General features: G+C 42.6%; 1 protein-coding gene across 1 annotated transcript in view; it reads left to right on the top strand.

Moving 5' to 3' along the window:
- The window catches only part of USP13 (ubiquitin specific peptidase 13), a 111,355-nt gene that overhangs the window by 83,491 nt on the left and 8,348 nt on the right, over positions 1–19,516 (top strand). The window contains exons 14-19 of the mRNA XM_010976246.3: positions 2,192–2,280; positions 4,667–4,789; positions 6,140–6,166; positions 8,979–9,122; positions 10,463–10,629; positions 12,089–12,242. Coding sequence (XP_010974548.3) covers positions 2,192–2,280; positions 4,667–4,789; positions 6,140–6,166; positions 8,979–9,122; positions 10,463–10,629; positions 12,089–12,242 — 704 coding nt within the window. The remainder of the gene's footprint in view (positions 1–2,191; positions 2,281–4,666; positions 4,790–6,139; positions 6,167–8,978; positions 9,123–10,462; positions 10,630–12,088; positions 12,243–19,516) is intronic.

Raw genomic sequence — 19,516 nt, forward strand, 5'->3', positions numbered from 1 at the left:
TAAGAAAAATTTTAATTCCAGGAATTAATTTTAGGAATAAAAGAGTAAGTGGTACATAATTTATAACTTTGCTGGATTTAACTAACAAACTTAATGTCCCAAACCTGCAATTAATGAATGTCAGGTGTTAAGTTAGAGATTGATTTGAACAAATTTATGTCGAGCAGTTACTACATGTGTGATTCAACTTGAGATCCTATACAGGTTACAACGATGAATTAAAGAATATTTACCCAACAGGGCAAATATAATGTGGGCATCGTCTAACCTGCGAATCTACTGTTAGGTTGGTAGTTACCCATAATAAAGTGATGTGTTAAATTACCCCCACCCCAGCCTTGAGTTCCCTCCGCTGCCCCCCACTCCCTGGTATTGCCAGCTGATTCCTCACCCAGGTTCTGACCACATAACAACTGCAATCGTCTGGGGGTTCCTGAACCAGATCTTGGAAATCACAGATTTACTAATGACTTTTGCTTGATTTCACTGTTATATTTTCCAGATTTTAAATTAACGTGGTAAGAGGAAGGGGTCAGGGAGGTGACATTTTTTACAGTAGTTGAAAATATCAGATGGAGTTTGTTAGTTTTGGTGAAATTGAGGACTCTAATATATTTAAGAATGATGTTTATTACTGCTTCTCAAAAGATAGGAAAACCTGATTAGAGATAATACGTAATTTCTGGAGCGTGAGCCAGGCTCATAACAGATCAGTCCCTTAGGACAGTTAATTGCTTGTTTATTTTTGTTTTGTTTTTTGTTGTTTTTTCTTAAGAACTCCATTAAGTGATTGCCTGTACCCTTCTGCCCTCCTTGTGATGGAGAACTTGAGATATAGAGAGGTTAAGTCACTTGCCCGAGGCAAAATACAGATCAGTGACAGACCAAGTTGGTGACCAAGGCCTCACAGATTCTGGCTCTTTCATGACGATAATCATGCACCTCCTAGTGTTCTGGGCAGTTTCATATCATTTCACGAACACTGTGCAGCCCTGCAGGTAGATGTTATTAATACATCCATTTTGTAAATGTGAAAATGGTGCCTCAAGGAGGGTCAGATTTGGAGTGAATTAAGTAGCATCCAAGTGTTTTGATACCCTTTGGATAGTCCCTCAGCCCCTGTGCAGTGACTTCTCGTCTACACTAGGGGGCAGTAATGTATTTGCATTTGTTTTCTGAACTCTGGGAAGATGAGCTCTGAATAGAAGGCAAAGACTAGATTTTGAAAAGTGGACTTTGTAGGGAGCGTGTTCTGAGATCTTTTATTTTAAAAGACACCTATGGTATCTGTCTACAGCTAATTTTCTTTTTTCCATGTACCTACTACACCCACTCAAATAGAAATGGTTGTTATAAGCAAGATAGTAAATGTGGAGAGAATGAGCTGGAACCAGGCATGAATTTGGTGTATAAATTGAATAGTTTGTGCATGAAATTGTCAAACTCAAGTTCAAGCAATTCAGCGTTCCTGAAAGTTTGAAGGGAAACTCAAGACATTGACCATATGTATTACTTTTAAAATTTAAGGCCCAGATTTAGATATTTTAGGTTCCCCATTATATATATACGTATAAAATACACACCCACACACCCACCCACCTACCCACCTTTAGGAACCTTGTAACCGTGGATTTTAGCTACAGTAGTTTTTAGTGAGGCCCTAGAATTTACAGCCGTCAACCTCAACCAAAGTTCCAGTAAATCCTCCTGATGCCAACTCTTTATCACAAGATAGACTCTTGGTGGAATTGGGGGAGGTGTCAGATTTCTTGGGGAGCTTTTTAGACCTCATACACAGACGTATAAAGCACACGTGCCCCCACACACCTACATATGTGCATACTATATCCCAGCAAGGGTTTTAGAAGAAAACATATTTCTGGTTGAAGACAACTTTCCAGAAATATAAAATGCCACAGCAAAGTAAAAGTAATAATTTTGCAACATGCCCAAAATCCTTCTCCAGGGACAGTGTTCTCCTCTGTTAAACATTTTCTTATTGTGAAGAGGCCAGGATGAACGGTGAAGGGGTGAGTGTGTGTCTGCTCGTGTCTGCTTGCGTGTTGCTCCTCTTCAGTGCCGTCTGGGGAACTGCTGGGTGTGCCTCAGACAAAGCTTTTGATGCTTCGTGAACTGTATTCATAATTCTTACTGCCTTGTTTCATTGATCTAATCCCCTTGTGTTTCCCAGAACATCCCGCTTTGCCTCATTCCCTGAATACTTGGTAGTGCAGATAAAGAAGTTCACTTTTGGTCTTGACTGGGTTCCCAAAAAATTTGGTAGGTATCTTTTGCATGCTTTTGCTTAAAACATCAAATTAGCCATTTGAAAAACATGGCATGTGAAAGAGCCCCTGGGGTTGGCTGTCAGAAAGTTTCATTACATTGCTTTTCCATGATTCCCACCTTTCTCTTTTGAAAGATAAAAATATATGATAAGCATTGACAGTAAATAAAAAAAAAAATTGCCACATGCTAACCCATCCCTCTAATAATAGGTTCTGTAAAGACCAGATTCTAGGTTCTGGAAAGACTGGATTCTAAGAGTGAACAGGACCTTCACATTGTCAAATAAATGATGCTTCCCAAACTTTCACATGATCTTGGTGAAATGCTGATTCAGCAGATCAGGGGTGGGGCTTAGGATTCTTCATTCTAACAAGCTCCCAGGTGATGCTGATCCGCTAGTGTGGCTGCTCCAAAAACCATGCTTGGGGGTGTAAGTAATTGAAGATACACTCTCAGCATCTCTCCTCTGCCTCTGAAGCGGGCAGGTGTGGCTAATGGCATTTGCTTAAATCATACACGTTTTAATAATAACGTGAGTAGTCAGTTGTATTAAAAAGTCAGGAAAGGGATGTGACTGGCTTAATTGGGCTTTCTTCTTGCTGATCATAAAAGCCCTTGACTAGACAATGTATAAGAACATTTTCTTCATTTCAGTCTAATGTCAAGGTGGTGTTAGGCTGTCCGCCGTGCTGTGGAAGGATATCCAGTTTTACCCTCTGGTTTCTCAAGCAAGTACCTCGGACCATTTGCCAGTCTTTTAAAGTTTTTATGTTGAGCACTTAAAAAATCACACAAGTCTTATGCTGGTTAATTAAGCACTCATCTGCTCATCTAGAGGGGATAGGTAGGAAGAATGTAAAATTAGCAGGAGTGTTTTCCCAGAGACCTCTGGCACTTACGGCTTACATAGAGCCCGTTTCCACGTGGCATCAAGCAGCCTGGGACTGAGTCTGCAGCATCTTTTGTTTTTCCTGGTGGAGTAATTTTGTGGGCAGGGAGGAGGGCAGAGGGTAGGTTGTTCATCACTCAGCCTTTCCTCGTGGACCTGAGAAGTTCCTGAGAGAGAAAACTGACTTCTAAAGGCTGTGAACTGCCTCGAAAACAGTTTTCTTATTTTCTTTTGTCCTTGGAATTTCTGTAAAGGCTAAATTCAGAACAGATCTTGTAGGCTTGCTGACTTTAAAGCAGCCCCAAAGCTTTCATTAATGAAGCTGAATTTTTCTATTGAGGAACAATTGTATTGATTTTGTGGGTCAGGCATTATGTTTGATTTTGCTGTCCCCTGAGATTAAAAAAAAACTTTTTAAACTAAGCTTTTTCCGTGGCTGGTTGTTTTAGGATTTATGTACCTGGCATCATAACTGTTTTGGAGGATAGTGTTTTCAGGTTCTGTTTGCTAGCCCAAGAGACATACCCTGCACCAGCGTTTCAACCCATTTTCCATTATTACCCTATCTGAATGTGTGCAGTACTCAATCTCAACAGGCTGTTAGACTGATACATTTTTTATTTGAGTTAGTCAACGTAATGACAGCTGAGCTGAGAATGTTAAAAAAAAAAAAGTCCCTTAAGATGGATACACTTGAGATTCAATTAATTTCTTTAAAGCTTCATACTTTATTTATTACCTTAGGTCGAATAATCACAATACCAGTCATGATCTGAGAAAAGACATAAACTAGGGGTTGCAGACTCAGATGCCTAACCAGGGTGATAATGTGAATGAAAGAAGCAGGCTGGGTCTGAGAAACATACAGCTGTAGCTGCCTTGGTCTTTCTTGGGTATTCCTGTTTTGGATAAAGTCATGGATTAGGAAAGCTGTTCTCTACCATAAGAATCAGAATCACATAAATATGTTCTGGATCATGGGGGCAATAGGGAGTGGTGGGGTCTGTAGCAGACCGGCACAGGGGGCACATGTTGCCTAGAAGCTGAAGACCAGCCCCAGGCAGTTGTCACCATATAAGAATACGCTACAGCCTTTTGTTTTTCAAAATAAGCTGGAAATCTGGATGTTCAAATTAAATTTTCTGATTTAAAAATTGGAATTTGTTGCCACCATTTAAAAAACATCAAACAAAGTGGGCAACAAACATTCTCTGGGCTACCAGTGTGCGACCTCTGGTAAGCCAATGAGGCTTACCTCATTTGATCTTGTTCCGTGTGAAATCCTGCCACCCCCTGTATTTCCCCTGATTCTGCATTAAAATCTAACTAGTCTCAGTGATTCTTCTGATCCAGTGCTTTACTCAGGGAACTATAAAGCATCCCTTGGCTCTGCCTAGACACGTGTGCATAGAGTTAGCAGTGCTGGTTTTAGGAGGTGATTGTGTGTGTTTGGAGAGTCCAGTGAATATTATCTTTCTCATTTCACAGATGTTTCAATTGACATGCCAGACCTACTTGATATCAACCATCTCCGAGCCAGGGGGTTGCAGCCAGGAGAGGAGGAACTTCCGGACATCAGCCCCCCCATAGTTATTCCTGATGACTCCAAAGGTACCATATTCTGCCAGCAGGACCTTCTCGACCCATCCCCCGCTCCTCTGCTGGAATAGTCCTTTTTCACCACTCAGCTGTCCCTTGGTGCCTTCCTGTGCTGTAACCCACCATAGACACACAGATGTGAAGCCTGGCTGCACCTGTAAACTTAAAATAGACATGAGAAGTGGCACGGACCCATCGTGAGCAGTCGAAATGGACCTGCCACAGAGGGCAGCAGACCTCCAAAAGGCTTTTAGGTTTTGTTGCCTCTGGTTTTGCCTCCCTCCCTCCTCTTCCCCCTAACGCACCTGTGGGGAAGAGGAGGCCTGTGTTTTCAGTGGGCTCTTAGGCTAGGGGTCTGTGTCATTCCTTTGGACACCTAAAGGGCAAATTCAACAATATTATATGCATTGGTTTTAAAAATCTAGTCTGCATCTCACCACCCCAGCTTCGTCACTGCTTCACAGCAAGACAGCAGTTTGAGTTTCTCATTCACTCTGTGAATGCTTAAGTAGTCATTGTTCAGAGTCCTTAACTTTTTAAGGGAAAAGGACATGCAAAAAATAATTGCCTTTTTGAGTCCAAGAACAGCATGGAGAAATCTTGGTTTCATGAGTAGCTCAGGCGTTCTGATGAAATCACTTTCATTCTGAGTTCGCTTGCTCACCTGTTTACTGTTCACCTTCCTAATGAGTTAATTAGGTAAATCAGCTAATAGTGCACTAAACAGAGCACCCTGGGCCCCTCTGCCATGGGGTTTCCCATCAGCTGAGCCACGAATATTATGGGTGATCACGTTCAGGTGCAAAAGAAGGGTAAGGGGAATCCAGGAGGAGCAAGAGAGGGTCGAGACGGTCACATCGTTCTCTAATGCCCAGTCAGATGCTAGTTACAGAGGATGGCCAGTAGGGGAGGGGCTGTAGGTGGGACAGTCTGGGTTAGTGGTACAGGTGGTTCATTAAAGGGGTTCGAGGAAGAAGAGATCAGTCTGTGTGACCGAGAAATACGAGATGGTTTGCTAGCGTTGCTCCTGCTTTCTCTGATGCTGATAACAGAATCCTTGGCCAGTAGTTATATAGAGCTCTTAGAAGTACAGGGAGAGAAATTATCTGGTTCATTAAGATGATAAGCAGAGCGTCATGTTTTTATCTGCTCTGAATGCCCCAAACCTGGTGTTTTCCTCTCTTTACTGGAATGACTTTATCCTGCAGGCTGGCGGGGGCTGCGTGGGGAGTGGAGGGGCTGACAACTGTGTGGGATCTCAAGGGGTGGGCGGTTGGTAAGTGCTCTGGATTAACTCTTTCTTTCTCTAGAACTCTCTGCCATGGTTTGATCTCACTTCCTGCCTTCTCCTTTAATTTCCAGATCGCCTGATGAACCAATTGATAGACCGTATGTATCTTTTACATTCTTTTCTCAGTGTCCTACAGATGTTACTGGCCTGACACGCTTATCTGTGGGGGTTCAGTAAAGGGGTGTTGTTCTCTGCGTGTGGATTTGCAGCTTTTCCTGGGTGGGAACCATTCTTGGTCTGCAGGTTGAGGTAGCGGCAAATCTAAACCAGTGACGTGGTGATGAGGTGGCTCTGTGGTTCAGGAGAGCGGCCGTTAGCGAGAGTGCCAGCCAGCCCTGTGATGGAATCTTGGCTCTGCCACTTGTGACTGTGTGACTTAGAATAACTGACTTAACTTCTCTGAGCCTCAGTTTCTGTGTGTGTGAAAGGGGGATAATGATGGCTTTTCTTCCCCTTCTGGCTGCGCGAGTAGGCCTCTCTCTGCAGTGGTGGTGCAGTGGCCTGTCGCTTTCTCCACTCCTGCTTCTGGACACGTAATGAAGACACACGACTGCAAGGACATGGTAGTGTTAGTTAATACTCTTAAGGTTATTAGTTTCATTGGATTGCTTTTTAGTTTTGTAGCCTTTTAGTTCCTTAATCCTGTGGGAGTTGATGCTCTTGGTTTTCTAAAAAGAACATTTAAAAAATCAACTATTTATAGTGAATAACTTACGTATTTAGGAGGAAGAGGAAGTCTAAATCTTCTTGTCTGTAAAGCTGTTCTGGAGACACCATTGTTAATTTAGAAGTTCAGGTGTTTTACATTGCAAGCACTTTACGTGTTGATCAGGTGTCTTCGACCTTCATATATCCTTTCTTGGGTCAATTATGATTTGCTGATTGCTGAGAGAAGCTGTTAGGGTCAGTGTGGGTCATGGGCAAACCACTGCCTCTGAATAATCTGTACTAATAACAACGGCTGTTACTAATTTCGAATGGTTACAGTGAGTCATGTTGTATTTATTACTCCACAGATTCTTTCAACTGTATATAACCTTACTATTAATACAAAGCCCAGATTCTCACTTGATTATCATGGTAAGAAGGGCAGAGCAGGTGACCTTTTACAGAGGTTAAAACTGAGACCCAGGGAAGTTCAGAGACCCAGAGCTGGGACCAGAGCCAGGGCTCGGAGATGAGTGTGCGTTTCATGTCACTTGACCTTTCCTGGAATGTGAGATGTTTGCTGGCTGCCCCTGATGCTGCAGAGAGCTGGCCTCCAAGATCTTGCCCCGGGGAGGTGATGGGTGGTTGAACCTGCCCGTATCAGAGGAGCCTGTCTGACCTCAGCGCTCAGCGATTTTCCAGTGTTAAGTGGTTTGGCCACTGATATCCTCCTGATCTAAGCCTGCTGTCTTACCAGCAATTACCCATATTCCACAGGAGAAAACAGAATTAGTGGAGGTTAATTTACATTTACATCCTGTCTTTCTCAGATTTTTAAAAGGAGTAACTTTGATTGTTTTCTTACTACAGAAGTAGAAACATATTTGGGAATTATGGATTAGCAATACGAGTCACCTCTGGTTTTAGCGCCCATCCGTGACCACTGTTAGCAGTGGGTACCTGTCCTTCTACTGTTCTTTACCTGTGCCTGGTTCATTTACAGAGAAATGGAATTAGACTTTTCAATTTAATAAGCTGTTATATACATACATAGATAGCCTTATTAAGCTTCACTACTTAACTGCATTCTAGAGAAAAGAGTCTTACAAAGAGTTTCATAGTTTCTTTCCTGCAGGACTTTGGAATTTTCACTTTGTTAGCTTACATTGTAAATTTCTAAGTGGAGAATAGAGAATGTATGTTTAAAAAACTTACTTGACCAAGGAAACCCCCTGTTTTGTGGTTCAGTAATTGCATCTCTCTTAGAACACTAGGATACTCTGAGACACAATTTGGGAATCACTGTCTGACATTACTGCTTTCTTAAAAGTTTATCTTGATAGGATGTTCTGTGTATCTTCTTCATGAAAGAGAACTTTGGTAACACATTTTCAATATAATTTTTGTAGGACAGGTTTCTCTGTTCCTGAGTTGTACTGACTGTTGTCTTTGGCTGAGGTTTTGGTAGATGAGAGACCTCAGGACATGGACACATAAGGGATATATTTTGTGCTCCTGTTCCCAACCCACCTTTGGTGTAATTTGAGAGCACGTGTAGGTGTGTCTGTGTACACACACATACAAGTGCATGTATGCATATCCATAGAAGCATGTATGTATATATACATATAAGTCTATTTGTGTGTGTATATACACACACGTGGATATACACATCTCTGCCAATATCTGCATATTATGAAAAGAAAACCTGTGTCTAAGCTAAGGTTAAATTTGTAAAGCAATCTTTTTAATATCTTAAGTGTATACAATTGAAAAATGCATTCTTTCCTTCTATCTTAGCATTAAGCTGCTTACTTCCTTTGATTGTAATATACCTGAAGGACCGCTATAACTTCCTGTGAGATTTAGGGAACAGGCTCTTTGGCATATAGATAATGTTTTCCTATTCAAATTTCAGTCTGGGAGAGGCTGCTGTGGAGGTCTTGAGAATGATCTGAGAGGCTGAAATGGTTCTGGGAGCACGCTAGGTCTAGGTCTCATAGGAAATTAGAGAATCGTTTGTCAGTGCTTGGATTGTTCAGGTAATTGCCATGGTTCCTACTTAGGCCAAAGATGAAAACTCAGCTCAAATAGCTTACTATTTGGATGGCTTAAAACTAAACACAGTTAAACCATCATCTGCGCATTAAATGAAAACAGCTTCATCTTTGGGTAGCTTGTGGGCAAGGGGACCGAGAGAAGCTAAGACAGAAGAAATAGGGTTTACTCTCTTACACCAGCATGTCCTGTTGTGCTCTGTAGCATCAGACATCGATGAGTCATCAGTGATGCAGCTGGCCGAGATGGGCTTCCCTCTAGAAGCGTGCCGGAAGGCTGTGTACTTTACTGGAAATATGGGAGCTGAGGTGGCCTTCAACTGGATCATTGTTCACATGGAAGAGCCAGGTAGGTGGTCAGAAAATGGAATGACTTTGGAGTCTGAAACCATCTTCAGTGATGCTGACTAAGCCTTGGTCCTTCCCTATCCTCTGAATGTCCTCTAAAAAATGACTTTTCAGCTCACAATATGCTGTGTCGGGGGAAGAAAGATTTTTTTGCCTGTGTAGCAAAGTCATAATTTTTGTATTTTATCTTTTTTAAAATAATAGCTTAATTGGGATATAATTCACCCTTTTAAAATGTATAATGTGGTAGCAAAAAGACCATTGAAAAATGTGGGCATACTATATTTTATTTATCTTTTCATCAATTGATGGACATTTGGGTTTTTCCACTCTTTTGCTGTTATGAATAATGCTGCTATAAGCCTTTTGTGCACAAATTTTTGTATGGACATAATGGTTTTCATTTCTCTTGAGTAGAATTGCTGTGTCATAATAATTCCGTGTTTATGAGGACCTGCCAAATTGTTTTCAGCCGTGTTTGTACCATTTTGCATTCCCAGTAGCAGTGTATGAGGGTTCCATTTTCTGCACATCCTCACCAAGCCTTGTTGTTGTTTTTGTTATTCACATTCCAGTGGATGAGAAGTGGTATCTCATTGTGGTTTTGATTTGCATTTCCCTGATGGCTAGTGATGAACATCTTTTCATATGCTCATTGGCCATTTATGTATGTTTGGAGAAATGTCTATTCAATCTTTTGCCCGTTTTTAAAATGAGGTTATTTGTCTTTGTTAAGTTCTAAGAGTTCTGGATACAAGTACCTTAACAGATACATGATTTGCAAATATTTTCTCCCGTTGTATGGGTTGTCTTTTCACTTTCTTGATGGTGTCCTTTGAAGCACAAAAGTTTTTAATTATGTTGAAATTCAGTTTATTCCTTTGTCACTTGTGCTTGTGGTGTTGTATCCAAGAAACCGTTGTGTAACCCAAGGTCATGAAGATTTTCTCTTATGCTTTCTTCTAAGGGTTTTGTAGTTTCAGCTCTTACATTTAGATCAGTGATCTGTTTAGAGTTAATTTTTGTATATGGTGTGAGGTAGGGGTCCAACTTTATTCTTTTGCATGTGGATATGTGGTTGTCCCAGCACCATTTGTTGAAAAGACTGTCCTTTCCCCATTGAGTGTTCTTGGTACCTCTTGTCGAAAATCAGTTGATGTGGGTTTCTAGCTGAACTCTCAGTTCTATTTGATTGGTCTCTCAATCTATATGTTTATCCTTATGCCAGTATCAGACAGTCTTGATTATCATAACTTTAGGTACTTTTTCTTCTTAGCTCTAAAGTGTTGTTTATTTCAAGACCCAGAACAGAAAAGGGTCTGAGTGTGTTGCTTTCCCCAGATTTTGCTGAACCACTGACCATGCCTGGTTATGGAGGAGCAGCTTCTGCTGGAGCCTCTGTTTTTGGTGCTACTGGACTGGATAACCAGCCTCCGGAGGAAATTATAGCTATTATTACATCCATGGGATTCCATCGAAATCAGGCTATTCAGGCACTACGAGCAACGGTAAGCATGAGAGACTGTGTGGGAACACCTTCCTTTTATTGGAGGTGGTTTGTGTTTCTGTCAGTAGCAGCTGAAACTTTCTAATGTCCTTTGATCATTTAAAATCATGTCTGTCTCACGCTATACCCCACCATGCCCCACAGGGATTTATTTGCTAAAATAAATGATTGAGGGAATCGTACAGAGATTTTAAGAATAGGAGATTTAAAAAAAAGGAGGGGGGTGAGATAATACAGTAAGAGCAAGATGACCGAAGTGCAAGAAACTGTATCATCTTAATGTTTATTAGCAGGAGGTCAGAGATTTGACTTGGAGCTCGCTTGTGGTCTTAGAGCTAAGAAGAATGCTTGAGATTCTGTGTTCAATAAGGCAGTTCTTTAGGAGAAATCATGTTTTTCTGACACCAAGACCTTGGAGCAAGGTCTCTGAAAAATCCTCATAGAGAAGGCTTCTTGGAATTCTCTGCTTCTGTTTCTCTCTGCAGAGAGGGAAGATTCTTCAGGTATTCATGAACACCCTGATGGTATCAGGAGAGAAGGGACCATGAGACTGGAGGGCAGATAGAAGTCTTCCTCTTGTAGTGCAGATAACTGTTGAATATCAAGGGAAAATACTTATTTTTTACACCATAATCCATTTTTGAGTGGATATCTGCTCCCGATTCCTTCTTGCCTGTCCTGGCTGGGTGCTGGCCGGGGTCCCTTGCTGAGGTCACAGCAGCTCCCACCTGGCTCATGGCAATATGGTTGGACTGTCTATTTCCCTTTAAAATGCTTGAAATGTCTCATCCAGATTCAGTTGCACTCAGGATACTTGCTTATGCCGCACTTATTTTACTTGCTTGATTGTTTAATTTGGAGAATCTATGTCTAAATGATATGTCAAATGGGGGAAGACGGAAATGTTTTCATGGTCTGTTGATTTGAACTACATGGAGTTCAGTTTAAAACAATTTCACTTAGCTAACCAGTGTGATCATCACTAATCAAGGCATTAATCTTATCTCTACTGCTGTTTGACCATTCAGCCAGCACTGAGGGAGAGGAGGCCCTGACACAGGGCCCGTGTTGGCCCTCTCTACCCTGCAGGGTTATCTGTGGCAAATATAGTTGGTAGAGAATATAGTGTGTGCAGTTAGTGTGGCTTTGGAAGGGGCTGCACTTGAACAATGCCATTCTCTTTGGCTTTCTGCCTCCATCATCATCAGCGTCAGCCTGCAGAACTGCTGAGCTCAGACTGAAACGGGCTCTGGAATGCTGAGCTGCTTTCTGCTGAATCCAGCGACAGACCTGGGTGGGGAGACTTGCACAGTGTCAACTGACAGTGCGTTTCACGTGCAGGGTCAGGGCTGCTTACTCAGATGCCCTTAGGACTAATGAATTCAGGCCTAGTTTAAACGGTCAGGAGAGAATGAGGCCCAGGGACTGCAGACATTGTAACAGTGCTTTTGTTTTATCAGAACAGTAACCTGGAAAGAGCACTGGATTGGATCTTTAGCCACCCTGAGTTTGAGGAGGACAGTGACTTTGTGATCGAGATGGAGAATAATGCCAATGCGAACATTATTTCTGAGGCCAAGCCTGAAGGACCTAGAGTCAAGGATGGATCTGGAAGTAAGTTCTCGTCGTAGGGATTGCGGGAGCAGCTGTGAGTATGCATTTGGCTCCTGCCCTCCGCTCCCGCTCGTGCGTGTGTGAAAACTTTTGCCATCCTTCAGAAGTTGGCACAGGTCCCGTCTCATACATGGTGTATTTGGCCACTTTGCAGAGGCCAGGGTGAACTCAGAGAGTCTGGGACAGACTCACTGTCATGTCACCTGGTAGTGTGTGCGCCTCAGTTTAGCGCCAGCTCTTCGTCTAGCCTGGAGGTGGAATTTTATCCTGGACTGTGGACGTTTTTGTCCAAAGGACAGCATGGATTTTCATGGTGATATATTTGAAGAGTTGAAAAGCACCCTTGACCCTGTCGTTGCCCAGACCTACTCCCGGTCACTTTCTGAAGGCTGCTGGGGTGGCAGGAAGAGGTGCCTTCTCACGGCAGACACTTGGGTATGTCATTCTGTGCCAGGCACTGTGCTAGGCACTTGTCATATAAATGCTTACTTAGTCCCCACCACACCCCTTCTGCAGATGAGAAGACAGAGTCACAGAAGGATTAGGTAACCTTGCCCAAGGTCACATAGCCCTTCAGAGCTGGAGCTAAGAGTCAGACTCAGAACCCGTGTTCCTCACCACTGTGATGCCCTGCTTTTTGGGCTGGCCCTGCCTGCAGGCTACTGACCCCGCACCTCCTCGGTCAGATCCCCGCCTGCTCATCTCGGCGTTGCTTCTCCTGTGCCCCCGGTGCCCACAGCTCGGAGGCCTGGTCCTGTAGCCACGTCCTCCACCCCGTCTTCCCTACCTCCAGGCCTTTGGTCAGGTTCCTCCTTTGTTGGGACTCACCTGTCTTTCCTGTCACTGCGCACTGAAGTCCTCACCATTACTCAGAACTTGGCCACAGATTCCATTTCTCTGGACGGCTTCCCCAGGCCCTTGTCCTCGGTCCCTTTGTATTGCACATGCTGGGCGCAGTTACACCAGGGCCAACAGCACCGCTGTGTGTGTCATGTTTCAGCGTCACAGCAACCTGTTATTACCTCCATTCTCCAGATGGAGAAACTGAGGTAGAGAAGGCGAAGTAACTTGCCGAGGCCACATCGCTAGTGCTGAGTGGAACCCGAGTTCCAGCCCAGGCAGTCCGCCTCCAGAGCCCGTGCCTGGAGCCACTGTAACGTAGTGTGTTCTATTATCAGAGGTGTCACATTCCTCGTGCAATAAAATGAGTTACATACATACCTGTGTCTCCCAGGCGCCTGGGAGCTTGTGGAGGACACAGACCATATGACTTTTATTAAGCTTGTGGTATCTAGCACATAGAAATTACCAAGTTAATAATAATTGGATTTAATTAAATTTACTATAGCAGCATTTGTTCCTGTAATCATTTAGCTGCAGCTCTGCTCATTAGTGGTCTAGACAGACCTAACAGGGGTGTGTTGATCTAACTGTGGAGACAGAGAGCGGAAAGGAAACTTACTTCATTTATATGAGATAGGAATTTCTTCACTGAAACTCTTTTCGATCCTGAGTAGGTAAGAAAAGGATGAGATGTAGTTCTCCCGACTTCCATGTTCATCTAACGGGTCTTGTATTTTTGGAAATCACTGACTCACCTAAAGTATTAAAAGCTGTAATGGACAAGTTACTGAATAATTCATGGTTTTGTGTTACATGTCCATTGGTTCTCTGCTTCCTTGATTTTCTGTAATGGACTTTTCCTTAGGGGTGGTGAATTCCTGCAGAAGAAATCAACCACAAGATGGGGCTATTGTAAAGCTGCCAAGATATTTGGCTGGAGAGGGAAGGAGAGTCTGATCATTAGGGTTTCCTGTCTTCTGATGGAGCTTGCAGGGGCCAGCTGCCCTCTGAGATGGTCATTAATGACATGGACCAGCCAGATCATCTCCCTAGGCTCACTGAACTCCGTCACCTGCAGATGTCCCTGGCTTTTGAGTTGCAGCGTAGAGAAGGATGTCATGATGATGTGTTCAAGCACTCTTAAATTTAAATGCACTCTGGGCCAAACTCTATGGCCTTACTCCTTGTTGCTTCCAAATTTAGAGCGCTTGTGGGCGAGGGTGGGGAAGGAGAAAGCACCATGAGAAATCACACAGGATATGCAGAATCTATGGGCAGTAGGAGGTGAAAATTTTAATTATGCAAAGAGCATAAACCACCCTAACTCACTCAATGCATTTTGCATCTGATTTTCTGGAAGAACAGATATTTTTAAAGTAGCCTTTCCAGCACTGTGCCTGGCCCATGGGAGGTGATCAGCAAGAGAATGGCTGAATGAAGAATTAAATGAATGCTAGGTGGTGGTGGGCAAGGGAACAGTGTTTTCAGTGCCTCCACTAAGTGCCATCTGGAGGAACTGGCAGTGCACTGCTGTGCTGTATTGCGTACGTCACAGGAAAGGGAAGAGGTGATTTCTTATACTTTGCTGCATTAGCACCTGAACCCATATGTCAGTCACGTTTCTTTTTCCTTTTACAAAAATTAACATTTATGTTATTTTTCTTATAATTAAAAGGATATGTGATAATTTTAGCAACTTGAGAAAATACAGACATATGAAAGAGGAAGATAAAGATCCCTCACAATCGTACTACCCAGTCATAACCACTGTTAAATGTTTGGTGTATATTCTTTAGATCTTTCTTTGCAATATATAAAAATGAATATAAATATATTTATAAAAATATGACATTCTATTCTATACGTGCTATTTTTAAAAAGTGAAGTATAGTTGATTTGTAATAGTTTCAGGTGTACAACATAGTGATTCAGTAGTTTTATAGGTTATGCTCCATTTATAATTATTACAAAGTAAGGGCTGTATTTCCCTGTGCTGTACAGTGTATCCTGGGTGCTTGTCTGCTTTATACTATACCTATATATATTATATAGCCTCTCTTTCCCTAACTGAGGGTGTACATTTTGCAAATCTAGGTCATTGAGCATATATGAATGATGTTTCATTGTACCATAATATGTACATATCTAATTTTAGGCCAACTAGTTATTATTTAAATAAAAGACAATTTCAGAAAGTTTTAAATAGTAGGGTTATTTGCATATTCAGAAGGTGATGGCCACAATTTTTAAATAATACATTTCTTAAAAGGATGAATTCAGTGCCCAGAAGTACAACCAATGCCTCTTTCCATCCTTATGCAGGTAGTAAGTACTTGTTCAGCACTTAAGGTTGTTTCACTTCTTCCCTCCTCCCCTCCTCCCCTCCCTTCTCTACCAAAAATGATGCTGTAATGAACATTCTTGGGCTCTCACGTATTATTTCTCTAGGGTAAGTTTCTGGAAGTGAAGCTTTGGAGTCAGAACTGCGTAGTGCTGAGGTTTTAATACAGATGCCCCCATTAGCCCCCGGAAACACAGCATCACCGTGTGCTCCTGTCCCATCCCTCCCGGCAGTGTGTCCCATGGGCTGCGCACCCTGCGTGGTTTTCGTATCTTTATCGCCTAGTTGTTTTTCTTGTGTTAATCGCTTCCTCATTGCCTTTGGCCTATTTCCCCATTTTTACTGAGGTTTTTAGATTTTTTTAAAAAAAATTGATTTGTATGAGAGTTTCAGATATTGTATATTAATTTGGGAATACCTCATATCTTTACAATATTGAGTTTTTCTGGCCAGAAACGTAACCCTTTTCCTTTTTTTTCATTTCCCCCTTCTCCTGCCCCTGCAAAGCTATATGGTTTTCTTTATATATGTCCGTGCATTTCTGGTTTAGTTACTTCTCAGAATTAATTTTCTGTGTTACTTATGAATAATATTTTTTCCCATTATATTTTCTAAATTGTTTCTACTGAGTTTTGAAAAGTTCCTGACCTTGTAATTGGCCATTCAGCGGGTATTTGATTAGAATTACACTAAAGTCGTAGGTTCTACCCTGGGAGAGGGAAATGTGTGTTCTGTGTAGGTGGGTTGTTTACATTCCCAAGATTCCCAAGCTACTGCTTTTTACTTTTGTTTTGATTGATGAATTGGTTGGGACATTTGACCTGGAGATAATGAAGACATTTTAAAGGTTTAAGCACTTGCTATCTAGGAGCAAAATGGAGAGCCAAAACAGACAGGGAGACAAACCAAGTAAAGCCAACAAGCTCAGTTTTCAGGGTTCTTTTGTAAGTAGCTGAATTGCTGAGCCAAACTTGTCTAAGCAAAAAGGGATGTCTTGTATTGTAAAAGACAAGACTTTCCTGGAAAGTCCCAGGAAGACTTGCCTTCGGGAATGCCCTTGACTCTGGGACTCAAACCCTTTTATCTGGGTGTGTCTCTTGGCTCTGCTTCCTTGGGGTTGGTTCCAGTCTCAGCCAGGATCTCCGTCACGGCCACAAGGTGGCTGCCAGTGCCTCCTACTGCTGTATCTTTCCAGGTTAAAATCCAGCAGAAGGAATCTTGTCCCACAGTTCTCAGCAGAGGTTCTGGGCATATGAGTGTCTGTCATGTACCCTCCCTGTCATGTGTGAGCTGAGAGGAGAAGGGTTGAGCCTCTCAAAGCACTGGGTTGAGTGTGGTCCTAGACCAGCAGAATCTGCATCACCTGAGGACTTGTTGGAAATGCACATTCTTGGGCCTCACCCACACCTTCTGAATTAGGACCACTGGGGGCGGGCTTAGCAATTGCGGTTTAATAGGCCCTCCAGGTGGTTCTAATTCAGCTTAAATTGAGAACCACCACCTTAACAGCAAAGTTAGGTTACTCTTTAAGAAAGAGGCTAGTGGCCACTGGAACATCACTGTACCAGGTTAATGCTGAAAATAATGACAAGGTAGGTGTTTGAATTGGAAAAAAAAAAAGTGACTATTACAAGGACAGGGATTAAAGAAGCACTTGTATTAAACTCTTCCTTTAGGAAATACGTTAATTAAAAATGACTATTGCCATCTTTTTGAATGAGGAAGTAGTGTCATTGCATCAGACTTTTATTTAAATGTTACCTACTTTGATTAAAAGGGTCAGTGCTGTTAGCACTTGGTGAAGTCACAGCTGTCCTTTATGGGTGTCCACTAAGTGCCAGGCCTTTCCGCTACGGCTTTTCCCTCCTTACACGAAGTATTCAGAGGAAGAGGCGGTAACTGACAAGGTTATTGACTTGCTTGTGGTAGAACCTCCTTGGAATTTGGGTCTGGCTGATTTTAAAGATTGCATTTTCTCCTTTACCCCCTATTGAGTCATCTTACTTGAAATTTTCTGAATGGGAATGGAGGCAGGAGTCCTTTCCAGAAGGCTCTATTTTATTGTCATGTCCTACCCATTTTAAGGGCTACATTTGACTTTCTGTTGAGTTTTTTAAATTTTGAAGAAGTGGGAAATGAAGCCTTCAGTCTGACCTCTCTGGGCTTCTACCCTTTGCAGAATCATTTCTGTTTCTGTGTTGCACTTTATGAGCATTTAATTTTTCTTTTTTTTAAGAACTCACTGATTGCTAGTGTAATTAAAATGTGATTAGGCTGTGATTACTCAGAACCTGCTCTGGCTCCTTCAGCCATGCTGCTGTAATGGTGCCGACATCTGCTGCAGCTGAGGCTTTTTCAGCAAGGGGAGTAGAGAGACGTTTCATTTCCATAACGGTGGGGCTCCCGAGGCGCAGGGCTCCCTAAGGAATGCAGCCAGGACAGGCTCAGGAAAGCAGAGGTGTGGTGCCCAGGGAAGTGAGCCCCAGTGGTCCACTTGAGAGCCACACACACTCGCTCAGTCCATCTGGGCTCTCGTTCTCATCCCACGTCAGCATCTATCCATTTCAGTGGTGCTACTGGAAGTCAAGAGGAAGCCACTCTGGGGAGTAAACTAATTTACACTGAAGTGTGGGTGACCGAGAACTATTAAGCTTGGCGGGAAGTGTCTGATCTTTGTTGTTTAGGCAGTATAAAAAAGAGAAGGCCTGGTGGATTGGTAATTTTGAGCTGGCTGGGGTTGAAGAGGCAATTTGTCGACCTTTAAAGAGTCTGTCCATGTTGTCAGCTGCCTTAAGCTGTTATTGATGTACCCAAATCCTCCTTTTTCTCTTTTTGGGAATTCAGTGGTTCTCTAAAAGCTCCAAATCCACCCTCTGCCCCACACCATGCACCTAGGTCTTGTCTTGGAGCAGGACTGAGGGAAACCAGGCTGTGGGGGATAGAGATTGTTTGCAGGTAGAAGGTGTTTGTGAGTCAGATGTTGGTAAATTGGGGATGACATGTTCCCCTCTGTTGGTAAGGGATGGTGATGAAACAGATTATTCAAGTTAGGAAGATTCAATTGGAAAACTCAGTATGGGTTTCTCCCTGGAATTCTGCAGGGCCCCTGGGGTCTTGGTGGTGGTTTCAAGGAGTCTTTTGGTGTTTCTGTATTTTGAGCACTCTGTAGCCTCACTAAATAGTGTGTCGTGCCCTCGTGAGATGCTGCTGCTTTTCAAGTGGTTGTAGATGCTTTAAAGGCTTATAAAATATAAATTAACTGCACTCTTGAGTCTAGCGTTGCTTTTGGTCATTATGTGTTACTGAACTGTAATTTCCAAAAAGGCAAAAAATCATGACTGTCAGGTACGTATAAACAACACGTACCACAGGTTTTCTTTGAGTCATTAATTAGGGAACCACTTAGTTGTCAATGCAGGTTCAAAAGCATCTGAAAAGCTAGGATATTTAAAGATAATTTGATTGCTGATCTAGATATCAAATTAGTGTCTTATCAGGATCGTAACTCCTTGAAGTTATAGGTGTTGATGGAAGAAAAACACACAGCCTAGAAGTTGCAAATTAAGTTTTACCCAGGGACCTTGCTGAGAACTACAGCCTGGAAGACAGGCTCTTAGAGAGCTCTGAGGGACTGCTCTGAAGAGGTAAGACAGGAGACAGAATGTATGGGAGTTTTTGCTTAAAAAAAAAAAAAAAAGTGGAACATGAAAAGATTACTGCTAATCACAAAAAACAGACATCTCAAGTTAATATTCTGAGTGCTTTTCTATGTATGGGAAGATGCAAGAGTCTGCGCTCACTGAAATCATTCTTCAGATTTGCATCTAACTCTCTAAGGCTAGTATCCAGCGCATAGAATGGTTCCTGTGTTTTCTCTGTACTGAATTCCCCTCAGGGCACGCCACCGGGGTGGCTGCAGTGGCTGATGGCTTGATCCTTGTAGAACCGAAATGGCCGGCAACACTCCCTGCCCGCAGTGCCCTCTCTTGGTCATAAATTCCACCAAGACTGGGGAGGCATTTTGTGACCAGTTTGTCCTGCAGTACTAAGAATTCTCATTCCTAGGTCAGACGAGGATTTTGTTGATAGG

Source organism: Camelus dromedarius, chromosome 2, assembly GCF_036321535.1.
Source record: "Camelus dromedarius isolate mCamDro1 chromosome 2, mCamDro1.pat, whole genome shotgun sequence".
In the NCBI taxonomy this organism is placed as follows: Eukaryota; Metazoa; Chordata; class Mammalia; order Artiodactyla; family Camelidae; genus Camelus; species Camelus dromedarius.